Genomic DNA, 15,151 nt, shown 5'->3' with positions numbered 1-15,151 from the left:
TATTGTCTAAGTATGTTGTTTTTTTTCTTTCTTTTGCTGAAGCAAGTTTTTCAGTAGAATGTTTTAGGTATGGAGGCAACAGAGTTAATGGCCACTGTAGTCAATACAAAGGATTTCGACCCACATTGAGCATCATAGTGGAGAGTAAAAAACTATTTGCAGACTGCTGTATCTACACTGTTTACATTTACAATTAGGAAGCTTTTGTCCAAACGAATGTATAAGAAGAAAAAAGGCAGTTAATCAAAGAACCAGCTTAATATTCACTGCACCGTGATGATGCTCTTTCTGTAGACATTTTATATTCACGTTTTTAAACTCAATTATTCAAACAATTTGAGTCTTTTTTCCCCTCGTCCTGTCATCCCCTTCCTATAACAGCAGGCGGCAGTAAAAACTCACTTTTTTAATCTCGTCAAACTCAGATTTTATGGCAATGCAGTACTTTCTGCCTTCATTTTTGTTGCTTTCAAATTCAAAAATATCCTTGTTAAAGGTAGATAAACAAATGCAGTTTTTTTAAGCCACGTATATAAAACCTTTATCCGTAAGTGTGTAATTACAATAAACATGGGTCTTCTTTTATAGACGGGCTTACTACAGGTGAGGAGATTTTGAAACAACATGCGCAACGGTTAGAAAGGTCGCAATGTATTTCCTGCGTCTTCAAATGTTAACGATTTTTCCGTTTTTGTCCTTGAATGAGCACCAAGCGGGGATCAGATTGCGCTGTTGCACGTGACTTAAGAATCTATGACCGTAAAGCTCGCTCCTATTTTAAGTAGTATGTAAACGTTTTAACATATTTATTCCAATGCACGTAAAACGTCATTTACGTGATTCCACCAAGTTTACAATGCGTTTTGAACACGGCCCACCACACTCGCAGAAACATTAGTTGGGTTCACAGCAGACTGCCACAGAACCTAATACCCGTCAAAACTTTGATGGCCACAGGTTTTGTTCCCACAGTGGAAGAGAGGGGGAGGAGGGGGCTTCTCAACTCGTGAATGCAGCTGGTGTCTCCAATAACTCACTTTAAAGAGAGGCTCGTACGCTCAGTGGTTGTTAGTCCGTGTTCCTCTGTAATTACACGCGTTCGAGTTATCTTAGTAATGGCCCCGTACTTTTAAGAGGAAGGTGTTTTTTTTTGTGTGTGGGAACCGCTCTCTCTGAGGAAGTTTCGCTGGAGAGCGCACTGGACTGTATCTGCTCGGACTGGATGCATCCCAGTAACGATATCTACCGCCTGCGAGACCTCAAGCTCGTGCGCTGGTGATTGATTTGAGTCCACAGGAGAGCAACGATGATACCCGCTGATTCGCATTCAAGTTAAAGCCGTTGTGTTTTGAGCATTTTTGGATTAACACCGTTTCTAAAGTGAATATGGGTCCTGTTTGGATCCTCCTAACCGTTTTAATTGGATACAGCGCCAGCTTGCCAGGAGCGAAAGGTTGGTGTTATCGTGATTTTTCCCGAATTCATTGGTAAATAATGTAACTCGTAGATCAGCGTGCTTTTTTGAACTGCGAGTTTCAATGAAATAAATGTACAATTCTGGATAAATCTGCCCTGTGGATACGAGTGGAAATACGCGCAAAAAAGCAATGCGCAATAAAGAGTCGTATAATATTAAATAACCGTACGACGTCTCAGATTGATGCTGTGTATGAAACGGCGCCCGCATCCTCTCTCTTATCTCGATCTTCCCGCATCAACTTGATACATGTGAATAAATTCATTATAATTCGTTCGCCAGTGCTAATTATTCTAGGCTTTTGATTCTCAAGATAAACTTGGATGCTTTCTTTGAGAGGTAAAACTTTTATATTATTTAGACATCATAACACGGTTAACTTCATCTCCACAAGTTTCTGGACCTGCTTTTGCAATCTAGTGGAATTTTTCACATCTTAAATGCGTTTGTTTTCTGGTTAGTTTGTTTCATATTTAAATGATCTACAAATATAAAAATGCTGTTTAGCTGCATAAAAACATATTTAAGGGTGAATGTTCACATTTGTATTAACGTTGTAAATGAATGTCAAACGTATAAAACTGAGCAAGATTATAATATGCTGACATCCTTATTTTTACAGCCTTTGAGGGTAAACCGTTAAATTTCATTAATGAACCGTGTGACAATCTTTTGTGTTCTTTCACGCGGGGCGACAACAAGGGCATTTATGAATGTCCAAGACGTTGTCAGACACATGATTGCCATGACTGTGACATTTGTCCACAAGTGATCATGAACTTGTCAATTGGCTTGCAAGTGAAAGCTGATGTATTGATCTTTTCCCACAATTGTTCACCTCATTTTTCTTCATCCACAGGAGCATGTGTCCATCAAGGCTCATTGTTTATGTACGTACCCATTCCTCTTCTTATTTTCACTTTAATACGATTAATGTACTTGCGCTTGAGTTCTGGAGTTTTAAGCAACAACCCTGGCCCGCTTACGCAAGACATTGTGTTGTTAATTATTTAAAAGCCCATTTTCACAGCCTTGGCATTGAAAGGAATCGCCTGATGAAGTATCAGTCAGAATAGGTCTCACAGTCACTACAGATGTATTTGAGGAGAAGTGCCTCATAAATAATGAACATGTGCTGACTTTGTGAATGGTAATGAGGAGGAGATGGTCTAGATTATATATCTTAGAGATGGAAAGATACCTTGTATTCAGTTGTCTCTTCTACAGCTCCGTGCAAATTGCAGAGCACTTCTCAGATTCCTGTTCGTTTTGTGCTTTTGAATGATGAGATTGTTGTTTCTTGCAGAGCTAATGGTTTGGATATTAACGTGTGTCTAATCTTTGCAGAAATATATTGAGATTGTAAGCGGATGGAAGCAATTTCTCTGTCGTTACAGAGAAAATATCCAGCAAAAATGCTCAGCACAAGTTTCATTCGAACTGCGGTGCACAACAGGTTTTCGCTGGAAGTGGTTTAATGGAGAGTAATGACACATGTCTGTCTCTGCTGTAATGACAGTAATTAAAAGTAGCGTAAACGCATGCAGAGGATTCCTTCCTTCAATCCCGGAGAACTGGGAATGGAAGCGAATGGTATGGCGTGTGCATTATTCCCTTTAACATGGCTTCTTGTGGGATTCAAGAGGCTTTGTGGGGAAAGGGGGAGAGATTCGGGAAGACTGTCATGGACAGGTGGAGACATGCTGGAGGGGAGTCAGGAAGTGAATCTTTGGAGTTCAAAAGAAAAGTCAGCCAAAACACCTGGACAAGGAGCCAAAGAGTCCTGATATGGAAGAAGAGAGGATTTAAGTAGCAATTATGACTCCAAACTCTTTTCAGAAGTTTTTAGCAAAATCAAAGCACTAGTTAGGATTACAACTGAATGGTTAAACCCAGTCAAAACCTTTTTTGATTTATTTATTTTCTCGCTGTATTGGTAATACTGGAAAGATTTAATTTTATGTTAACTTTTTAGCCCTTCGTTTAATGATAGTGAAGGTGCACTGTCGCTCACCTCGTTCAAGGATGGGGTATGGAAGCTTGAAAGAAATACCTTCATATGGTTGCTTTAAATTGATCAAAAGTTACCGTTATCATAAAGACATTTACAATGTTTCAGAAAATGTCTGTTACAAGTCAAGTTCTGCTCCTTTGATCATTCTGTTCATCAAAAATCCATCAAAGAATGTTACGCAGCACAACTTTTTTCAGCTTTGATAATAATAAGAAATATTTCTAGAGAACCCACTGATTTGTGAAGAATCATGTGACACTAAACAATTTTTTAAAAATTCTAATGCAGGCAGAAATGAATTTTTTTTTGTTGTGTGTAACAGTGTCATGAAGTAGAACATGAATATGTAATTATTGTTGTGTGACATGTTGAACATGTATCTGTAATTTGAAGAGCCTGTTGAGAGTTATTTCTGGCAGTTGGTCTGAAGTTTTTTTGTCATTATTTATGACTTCTCCTTCAGCCTTCAGCGTTATGAAAACAGAGAGTGTTAAATGCAACTGAACTAAAACAGAAGATGATATGATAAATGCGGGGGCATCTTAGGAGTGTTAATTTCATTTTAGCAGGCACTGGAAGAAAACTGCAGTTTTGTGCGTTTCTGCTGTGAAGAGTCCTTGCAATGAATACAGTATAAAGATTAATGAGACCCATTGCAATAGTGCTCACCCTTTCCATTCAGCAGCACACTCTGAAATAAGGTACAACACCACATCTAAACATATCACTCATGCCCTAGGGCACAAATTCCTTGCATTGCAAGTAGTCCGCCTCTAAGCAATCGAAATGTAGGGCAACTCAAGAATAGAACTGACTAAACAGGGAAAAGGCGTAGATTTTGCTTGTTTGATTGGCTTTAAAATAACACATTTAGCTAATGTCAATGTAAAAATAAAGCAAAAAAACTATTTGATAATTGACTACTTACAGAATTTATACATTTCAAAGTCGCTAAGGATATACAGGTATGGTTAAAAAAGTTTTGAGATTTTATTTTGTAACCTCAAAAATAACCATCACCTTTAACCTCCCAATAAATGAAGTCATGGAAGGTATACAGTGTTACTACAATTAAGATATATTAACAGTGTGACCATCACCAGTAATTGATGTTCATTCATGATGTCTTTCGGCCATGTTCTCCAGAGGTTGAAGCCCAGGGCTTCAAGACCTCAAGAAACATGGAGGAGGTTCTCATCATTGTAAACCTCATTAGCATGTTTTTGAAATGTTCAAGGACTGTGTTTAGCTTTACATTTAGACCGGTCATTTAATTCTTGGTCTGTTTTTATCATTCTCAATGCACCTGAATCTGAAGTTTAACCTTAATAACCTGTAGACTTTTACATGAAAACATGCATTAAAACACCTCACAGAACTGACATTCCTTTTTGTTTTATTTGTTCATGCTCTGTTAATGAATGAGGTTTTCCATACGCTTACTAGTGTGGATTACCTCACATGGCTTTAGTGGGTAATCCTGCAGTCCTTTAGGTACCAAACTTGCTTTGACCCCTTTCTGGCCCCTTGAACACGTATCATTTTGTCCCACTGATTGAGCTAAACAGCAATATGGCAAACTAGTTGGGTAAAGAGCATGCAGGGATGTTTAAAAAGTGGCTTAGCAGTCTTTAGATTCCTGTATTTGGGATTTTGTGGATGCTAAAAACAGAGCACAGACTTTGAATTGTTCTTCAAGCGTGCACAGAGATGCTTTCTTAAAAGCAAACACTCTGCTTGACTAATAGACAAGCACTCCAAGCAGGCTGAACTGTCTAAAACCTCCTTAAACATCTAGTTCTGGCTTGAAGGTACCATTTCTGAGTTGTTTGTCTGGAGGTCATCGCCTTTTGTTCCTCAGTTCACGCCGAGTGATTATCTTACAGCTCTTTGTTAAAGCGGGTTAGCATCTTGTCTAACACTGTGGACAGATTGCTCGCTTTAAATGCTTTAAACCAACTTTTGTCTAATGTTTTTGTTATTTATGTTGTGATGAACTGTTTATCTCTTTGTTTAAAAGGGTAAAAATAGGCACATTTTTAGTTCAAATGATTACAATTTACTCACCCTCATGCTGCTCCGAAGCTGAACATAAGTTTGAGAAGTTTGAAAGGGTAAAACAAACTTCGGGTATGGATGAGTACATAAATAGATGTTTGGCTGGGTCAAATAGGGAAATGTTTATGAGGCTTTCATTTGATTTGACTTTGGTTTTCCTCAGATTAAAATTTTACTCTATCTGGGGGTTCAGCGTTACATGAGATGTCATGAGAAATGAACTCCCGAAGATAACACCTGAGTTCGGCTACCTGTCGCTCTGCCTTAAGTGCAGCTGCTGGCAGAAGTCAAATCACTGGCAGTCAGAATAATTCATGTTCAGACACGATTCCTTCTGACATTTAGGATTCAACACTTCACGCACTACAATTTCTTCCCTGCTGATCCTCCACAAGCTGGAGCTTTTCGGGAATGGAGGACTGCCGTTGTACAGGATGAACTTGTCGGGTGAAGTTGAATTCTCGTTAACGCTTTCATTTAAAGAGGGAATCTTTGCGAAAGTGTCGCGTTAGAGATTCAGCATCTCCTTGTATTTATCTGCACATCTGTGACTTCACCCCTGCTATTGTTTCCGTTGTGTTTTTGAACATGGCTCCTCTGTGAATTCCATGGAGACAAGCGGAGGTGAAGCAACAGAGGTGCGGAAAGATGGTAGCCCGAGGAAAGACAGCCAGACGGGGCCTGTCTCTGGCTCCAGCCTTCTCCCCCTCAAGTGCCTAATTTTGGTTCTTGCTCATGTTCCCCTGTTCAGTGGCAAAACAAAGGCTGCACGGTGTGGTCTGCCGCACAACACGACAGGACTAAGTTTGCACTTGTTTTGCTGGTAAAAGTGATCTTTACACATCAAATCTACAGGTCTTGGCGAAAGTCCCAACTGATAACAAGGGATCTCACATTAAGCCCCAGCCAAAGAAGCTGTCTTCCAATTCCACGTTCTTTAGCGACGTTTGATAATGAACTTAACTAGAGGCAAGCCTCTGGCAGGTTCATGCAGCAAAATGAATGGCTTTTATAATCAGCATCAATTCAATCCAGGCTGGCATTTATGAGAGTAATTTAGGCGTGATTTGTGATACAATTTAGTTACGCGATCTTTATCTTGATTGTTTCTTGGAATTTTATTACAAAGCTCCTTTTCATAGTGTTGAATGAAACTCCTGAGATGTTTTGCCAGTTTAAAAGAGAAACGCTGGTGTCTGTTATGGAAATATTAATCCACCCCATGAATGGCTCCTTATCACCGGTGCCATTTTAAATGGCGGGAATTAGACGGCAAACACATGGCAGGCTTTTGCAATGCTTTATAGTCAAACTCGAACTCCTTAATAGCAGGACTGTTCTTTAAAATTGAAGGGCATCCCAAATCACCGCTAACATATGCACTGCAATCAAAAGATTAAACATCACAGAACCAATCATTTATAGAGTTTATTGTCAGTCAGATAGACTTTTTAGTGTGAGCGGATGCATAATTGTGTATTATGTGTTATATTGTGTAAATACTATGTAATAATGTATTTCTTTGTTAGTCTGATATAGTTATTTAGTAGCCTTTTAAGAAGTACAGCTGATACCTGAAACTAAGAAATGTGTAAAAGTTTATTTGTTCGTCTTTAAGCTGAGTCTGGACTATATGTTCTTTTTGTAAGAAACTATTCATAATGCAAATTTTAAAAATCAGACGCAAGAAAATATATTTAGTCTTGTGTTTCTTAATGATTAACTAACACTGCCTTCTCTTACGCTCAACCAGGCACTTATGTGAATAGCAATATATTATAAGTGTTTTAAAATATTTTATTTCTTTGTTGAATAATTTCTCTGGATTTTATGATAAATTGTCATTGTACTCTTCTACATTGTACTGTACAGTGCTTTGATGCAACCTGTGTTGTTAAAAGCGCTATATAAATAAAAATGATTGATTAATTGATTGATTGATAAATAGAACGTTCAGCAAAAAGAGCTGAATTTATTTTAAAAATAATTTTGTAACATTATCAATGTTTTTATTTATCATTTTATCAATTTAATACATCTTTCTGCTAAATGATAAGATAAGACCATTGAACAGTAGTCTATAGAACATATATATATATTTCTTTTTAGTTTTTTACATTTATCAATTTTCTACATTTTACCTGCTAAATCACCTCCCCAATGAAAAGCGCCCCAGCATGTTTCTTTAAGACTTGGATGTGAATTAAAAAGACGTGGGGGTTCAGATCAACACAATGGAGTAGGCGGGTTAAGTGAGGGATCTAAAGGTTAGTGACCTTTACGTAATGGACCTTCTCGTAACCATTTCTAGTGTGGGGGGCAAACCTTGACAGGAAGTGTGTGTAGAGATCGTCTGTCTGTGTACTGTAGCAGAGAGCAAGTTTGAACTCATTAGTGAAGTAATCAGTCTCATTCTCATTGTGGTTTTGTAAACTGCCTTTGAATGGAAGTATTTTATAATTATCTTTTCATATGAAGATTCCTCCAGTTTTCTTTTGCCATTAAACCTTTCAAAGATTAGGAAATTACATGCTTAGCTACGCAAGCTCTCTTTAAAAAAATGAAAGGACTTCAAAGCTTGTCCTCAGTTGAACTGGTTGTGCCTAACTTGGGTTGAAGTTAGAGGGTCTTTTTAGCAGCAAGCTGCCCTGTAAACCCCGAAGCCCCTGCTTCTCAGTGGTGTTTAGATCCTACAAACAACCTGTGGGTGTATTAATAGAATGCTGTTACATCTGCTTGGGGTCGTGCTGCCCCATGCCTTCCCGCTGGACACAGGCATTCTTTATCTTGTCTGCTGGAAATAGCAGACGGCCTCTGCCTTCTTTCTTGTGTGTAACCGAGTCAGCAAACTAAGTGTGCTTACATTTGTGGCGAGCCTTCAAGGTAAACAAGCCCTCCGATTGTTCAGCACCCTCCACACAAAGTTCCAGAGTCATCATTAATCTCATCTGTTCAAAGCTGCCGTCACCCGCGAGCTCAGTTCAGCAGCCAAATCCACTGGGGGTTGCGTTTTCCTCTCATTTTACCCCCCACACATTTCACACTTTCAGTAGAATAAATGAAATTAGACAGGTTGGAAATGTTTACACCTGGTATTAATGTTTCAGGTGATCCCATCACAAGTGGCCAGCCAAGACAGATTGCGCTAATGCCAGGCACAAACTGGTTGTTAAATTTTTTAATTGTCTGTTAAATGTGACATTATTTATATCTGTCCAAATTGTTGTAAAACACATATTACTGTGCTCTGCGTAAACATGATCTGTGGCACAAGCGTATATATTTTATTTTCATATTTGTAAGTCATATTCCATTCATCTTGTTTTTTAAGGAGGCCAAATGGATGTTATTACTTCATTTCAAAAGTAACTGTGGGATAGTAAATAAAGAAAATAGTTTCCTACTATGTTTTCCCGCTATTAAAAATGTTTTGGAGCAGTAACAGCCATTATGTTACTTATTATACATAAATAATTATTATATTATTGGCCAAACTTTTCCTGTCACATGCATTCCTACAGTGCAAAAAAAACAAAAAAAAAACAATTTAAATTTGGTCAAATTCTGTTTTTAAAGTTTAGCAAATGTGGAAAAGGCTATTTAGTATAAACAGCATAAAATATTAAACAGCATGAGCACACTGTCAAATTTGGTTTTGATGCTCATCAAATGAACATCAAAATATGTATTGCTGGACATATGCTGACATGATAATATAGATAGACATATTAATAAATAATTAAATTAGATTATTAATTAATAAATATTTCAGTTCTTTTTGGTGTTCTTGATTACATTTTTTGTGAATTATATAAGGTGGTGTTATGTATTGGTGATTAATTTTCATCCATCTCAATGATTATATACATTTAGCTTTGGTGTAGACAAGTATAACCTTTTAGTTTGCTTAGAAATGCCACACACATTTTTGAGACAATGCCTACACTAATCCAGACACATTTAAAAAAAATTGTCCATACAGAGACAGCATTTTTATTTTGCAAAAATTGAGCTTTTTGAAAACGAGAAGTAGATACATTTGAAAAACTGTTTTTGCATTGTAATGTATACATTGTAATGTATACGTCATTCAAAAACTATGACGCATGTTTAGTCATGTCACACATATTTTATGGATAGAGACCTGTTTGGTATTGTGTCTGTTATGTGCTATTCACTTTCACTGTTGCTAAAGATATGTTTCTTTGTGCACTCTTCTTATCATAGCCCTGCAAAGATGAAAATTACGCACAATTGCTGTCCTGTGGCAAAACATGAGGGCATTTGTGTTTTAGAGCGAACATATTATCGCGAATGAGCATGCCTTGGATGTTTCAACGAATAGTGAAATATTTTGCTAAATAAAATGTAGCCGCCAAAAAAATAGCTCGAGGACTTTGTTTGCATGAGCTCAGTGAGCTATTATGGGGTTTTACAAATAAGCAGCAAGGTGAATTTAGTATTTTCCAAACTTTCGGTGTAGATGAGAAACTATAAGAAAAAGCTTGAAAGCACTAGTGTGGACAAAGAGCTTTTGGAAATGATATCCGGATTAATAGATGTAGCCCAAGTTCTACATCACATCATGATGCTCGGCTGGACATAAAGTGCAAGCCTATTGAACTTGGATCTGCAAATAAAACATTATATGTTTTATGAAAGCACAGACCAACTTTAAGTTTATACAACATCTTTTGGTTCCCAAAAGTTGTGTACTCAAAAGATGTTTTGAGCTGCTGGGTTTTTCTTTTTCACAGCGTAATATTAACATGTCTTGTTTTAGACAAAATGATGACTTTTTCTTTTTGTTAAGGATTCTGGTGTAATCAAAATCATAAAGATTTTGGGGCTGATGGTCTAGTAGCTCAGGCAACTGGCATTCTCTCTCCTTTCTCTTGGGCGTTGTGCTTTCTTGATGTCTCCGTGTTGAAAGGAATGCTCTTGTTCATTGTGTCTTCTGTCTTTACTCTCTGGTCAAGCATTGGCTAATGGCCAGTCCCTGTGCTTCGGGATGATTTGCAGGTAGACAACGCTGCGAGACTGCTAGTGCTCAATTTCTTAGCGTTCCCTGTGGTTATCCCACGGCTGTCTTTGTCTCACCACCTGTCTTTTCCTCTTCTCCTGTCATCCATTTAAACATCAAACGAACGCTACACTTAGCCTCTCTCTGTTCAGGTGTCATGACAGTTATTGTTAGCGGTGCAGAACACCTGGATAGAGTCTGCTGTGCCTCTTAATGGGGAAAACTGTAATTTGCAGCGGAAAGATTATGGAAAAAATAAAGGTACGGAAGGGGAGGGCAATCCTTCAAGGTATTATCAGAGGCAAGTGCTGATCTGTCATTAGCATTGACTGTTTTGTCATTTCACAGGCATAACGCGTGAAAATTACCATTTGCGCGATCAACACGATAAAGAGATCTGAGAATGTTTATGGGAAAATGTAATTCATCTATAGAAGATTTGCTTTTCAGTTCCTTCGCTTGCTTTAGGGCTTTAAACCAAATTTTAGGGGTTATAGACGGAGAACAAAGAATCAAAACCTTGCTGTGAATTTGACTTTGATATAGGCTACTTGGTTTCTATGTGCTGAAGAGGTGTTTGAAGTGAAATGTTGCTGAAATGATCAATTCAGTGAAAGCATTCAAGCTTTCTCTCTCTGCGATGAGTGCTGAAGAACAAGGCTTCAGTGTGAGGGGCCTCTAAAAGAGCCGTGTATAAATACTCTGAACTCTTTTCTCGTGGGGAAAAGTTTGACAACACATTCACTTTGATAAGCTGGATCCAGGTGTGATGCAGGTGTCATTCCTTTTAAATACTTTCATGAAGCAACTCAGAGAGTCACGTAATGTATATATAAGTTAGGGTTCAGAAAATGGGTTAAAGGAAATGAATACTTTTATTCAGCAAGGACACATTACATTGAACAGTGACGATGAAAGCAAGGCAAAGTTTATTTATATAGTGCATATACACAATAAGCGATTCCAAGTGCTTTACTTAAAAGGATTTAAAATAATCATAGATAAAAAATCACAACAACAAAAAGAAGGAGTTGACCAATTTTAAAATGAGTTAAAACGTCTGTTTTATTGATGTATTTATGATCAGATGGATGCAGGGCGATCAAATAAGAATTCCTTCAAAACATTTTTTACGATCTAAACTCGCTTCCTTTTCTGATGACAACTTAGGTAATTATGATGTCTTATATGGCTGGAGCGATGTAGATTTAGTGGTTATAGTGCAAGAAACACCGATACGCTTAACTTCAGTTTGAATTTGTTAACTCAAATGTCTTATTTAGTGTCCCCTTTTTGGTGCCTATATAAGAAATACTCATCCTTTATGGTCAAGCAGTAGCTCAGAACCTAAATTGGGTTTAAGAACCTCACAGACGTTCCACTCCCTGCCCTCAAGTCATACCATAACAAAGCCAAATTAATGAGCACCGGAGGCACTCAAGATAAGCCACCTCTTTCTGTCCCCCCAGAGGTTAGATTTAACTTCTTGTTCGCAGTGTAATAATGAGTGAGCAGAGCCTTTTTTGTGCATGTGAGGATTACAGAGGCCTTGTTTATACCTGGTATTAAGATGTGTTTTTGTTGATCTGATGATATGCGGACAAGCTTTGGAGCTTTTTCTTTTTCCATTTATGTGACCCAATGCGTATAAACAGCCACTAAAACCGTCTTCTTTCTTAAACGTTGCTGCTAGCCAGGCAGGGTTTAAACCTTTTAAAAATCGAACCTGATCTGAATTTTTTTATGACGGACAAAGTTTCGGAGGCGGTGTGTAAACTTGATGTAATTAATCCTAGCGATTTAGATTGATAAATCCTATAGTTACACTGAAGAGTAGTGCTGTACATTTAATAAAATGACATATTACAGGACCTAGGGTAGCTTATAAATAATCTCCTAAAATTTCAATTTAACAATGCATGTTAGGGTGTTATTTCTTTCTGCATATCCATTTTCATGAGAAATACAACTGTGATGGGAGTTATGGTCAATCGGTGGCTTAGTCAAGGTCAGCCAGACAGACGTTTCACCCCCTGCCCTAGAGTCATGTCATGACAAAGCAATGTTAATGAGCGCCAGAGGCGTTCATGCTAAGCCATGTACAAAAGTCACCTCTTTTGACCTCCTGAAGAAAGACAAGACTTGGTGACCAGTTTTGTTTTCCAATTGAACAATGAAAAAGGTAGATGCATCAGAACTTCCTCCATCTCTTTACTTCAGTCTGCGTGATGGTTATGTACAAATATCACTGAAAAAATACCTGCTGCTCAGTGTCCCAGTGTAAAGTGTAGCATATCGCTATCTATTACTTTACCAGTCCTTTCTTTTTGTGATGAACATTGGATGCCACTTTAGATGTGTGATATACAAGACTGTTGCCTCCAGGCAGAAGAGGAGGTAAAAGAGGTTGTTAGACTGAAATACAAGTTCCTTTTGCTTTTCGGGGGTCATTTCCAGGTCAGCGCATTGTTTTGTTATTCTGATGAGGTGTGTTGTAACTTGAACAAGCACTCTACTGTAAATTTATATTGTTATATCGCCTAAAAAAAAGAGGAAAATGTGAACTCCCACATGGATGAGAGAGCAAAACAATGAATCACAGCATGAAAAAAGTGTAAATATCCAGTTCTATCTCATATAGCTTTATGTAAATTAAAGTAATTGTTTTATTCATGTGTTTTTTTGTGTGTGTATATGTGTAGTAGAAAACTCATTAACTATATATAAATACAATTAAAGGGTTAGTTTACCCAAAAATGAAAATCAGCCTGTGTTTTACTCTCCTTTGAAAAGCATCCGTGCGCCTTACGTCATTGACTTGCAGAACTTCTGGTTGCTTCAGTCAGCAGAAGTGAGAGAAAAGTGTTTATTATGTTTATATAATACAGATATTTATTTTTATAAAATGCTGGGATTGGCTACTGGAAGCCATAATTCACATCCTGGAGCCATGTGAGGGACGTTATATTATGGATACATGCACTTTATTTCATGTCTTCCAAACAACAAACACACTGTCACATCTCCATGGAAAGGCTTGGAGGGGCAAGGATCATTTTTAATATAACTCTGATAGGATTTGTTTGAAAAAAGAAAGTCAAATACACCTAGGATGCTTTGAAGGTGAGTAAAACACAGGCTAATTTTCTGTTTTGGGTGAACTAACTCTTTTAAATAATAAAATACAAACGTCAATTAAATTTACATAATTTTACAAATATACCAACACTTTTAATTACTTTTAAATTTATGTAGATTTATTATTCATTATTTGTAGAGTCATTAGAAGCACAATAACAAAGACAGCTGCCTTAGTTAAATGTTCATTCTGTTAAGGAAACATATTGTAAACGGGCAAAACTGTAACCTTGTGATTTGCATTGGCTTTTTAAATAAGACCCTGCAGTGTCTACGACCCTGCTGGCATGGCATATCCAATACCATTATTGCTACAAGTGCCATGTTCTTATCTTTTTAAAGAGCTTTGACAACAAGAGCGCATCCTCCAAATTAGCCAAATGTGGTGGACCAGGGCACTTTTTGTTGCCTCCATTTAAATTATTTAAATAGGAAAGTGGTTGCCAGAGATGAGGGGTCCCAGGGGGCAGAAAGGGGGGAAGCCTTTTGTCACTGTAAACTTACTATGCGCCCCACAAAGGGATGGCAAGGCTGAGTTATGTGCAAAATCCCGCTTCTGTGAGTCAACTGGTCACTGTGAATGCATCCTTTGTTAGAAATCCCTCACTGTGTTCTAAAGGAGCTGACCTTGTTCCAAAACCTGCTCCTCCATCCTCACGATCCACCCCGCTTGTCTTCCAAGTATTTGTGCTTCGCCAAGGTTCAAAGAATTAGGGCATTTTCAGATGTGTTATCCAGGCATGTATGCCAGAGACCCATTACTCCAAGTCTGCCCATAAAATCCAAGTCAACATCTCGATTTCCAAGACTTACTGTGAGGAAAAACCTAAAGGTTTTGGTTTCTATCAGCTTTGTCCCTATTTTTGACTTGGCTATGATTTCATTTGTTGCTCTGGGAAGGCGCCATGCTTTCTCTGAATGGCTCCCTGATGAATAGTGTTTCCAAACGCTATTTCACTCAATTGCATGATGCTTGTCCTATATAGAGTGAAGCGTTTTTTCTTTCTATGAAGATTGATTTTTAGCAATTGCACATGCTGCTTCTGCTCATTCTTTACACCAGTATAAATAAATATATATTTATTTACATACTGTTAGTTTCCATGCAAAGGAGATGGATATTTAGAATCAAGCGCTTTGTTTTTTGGATTCTGCTTTCTTCCTGTGGTGTTCATCAGAGAAGACACATTTTCTTCCTTCAGTCTGACACTAGATTTTGTACACCAGGACCAGGTGTGTAATGCATGTTTTGATTATTTTATTTAGTTAATTTTTTTTATCACATACATTTTTTATTAAAAATGAGTCCAGGTTGTCTAAACGAGATTCAGACTTGGGTTCAGATGCAATTCAACCTAAAAACTTTTTTTACTTGGTTATCAGCATGCATTTTGAAAAAAGCAGTTTAGCGTTTTTGTTCTCTGTGGAGATATGGAGTTTT

The 15,151-nt window shown here is 37.7% G+C and overlaps 1 protein-coding gene across 1 annotated transcript in view; it reads left to right on the top strand.

Moving 5' to 3' along the window:
* The first annotated feature begins 4,536 nt into the window (after positions 1-4,536).
* LOC122335056 (extracellular matrix organizing protein FRAS1-like) overlaps positions 4,537-15,151 on the top strand; it is a 63,526-nt gene continuing 52,911 nt past the window's right edge. Inside the window, 2 exon segments of the mRNA XM_043232818.1 lie at positions 4,537-4,543; positions 4,638-4,693. Coding sequence (XP_043088753.1) covers positions 4,537-4,543; positions 4,638-4,693 — 63 coding nt within the window.

Source organism: Puntigrus tetrazona, unplaced genomic scaffold (assembly GCF_018831695.1).
Source record: "Puntigrus tetrazona isolate hp1 unplaced genomic scaffold, ASM1883169v1 S000000696, whole genome shotgun sequence".
Classification (NCBI taxonomy): Eukaryota; Metazoa; Chordata; class Actinopteri; order Cypriniformes; family Cyprinidae; genus Puntigrus; species Puntigrus tetrazona.
Note: the sequence above shows the minus strand (reverse complement) of the source record. Positions and strands in the feature narration are given on the sequence as shown.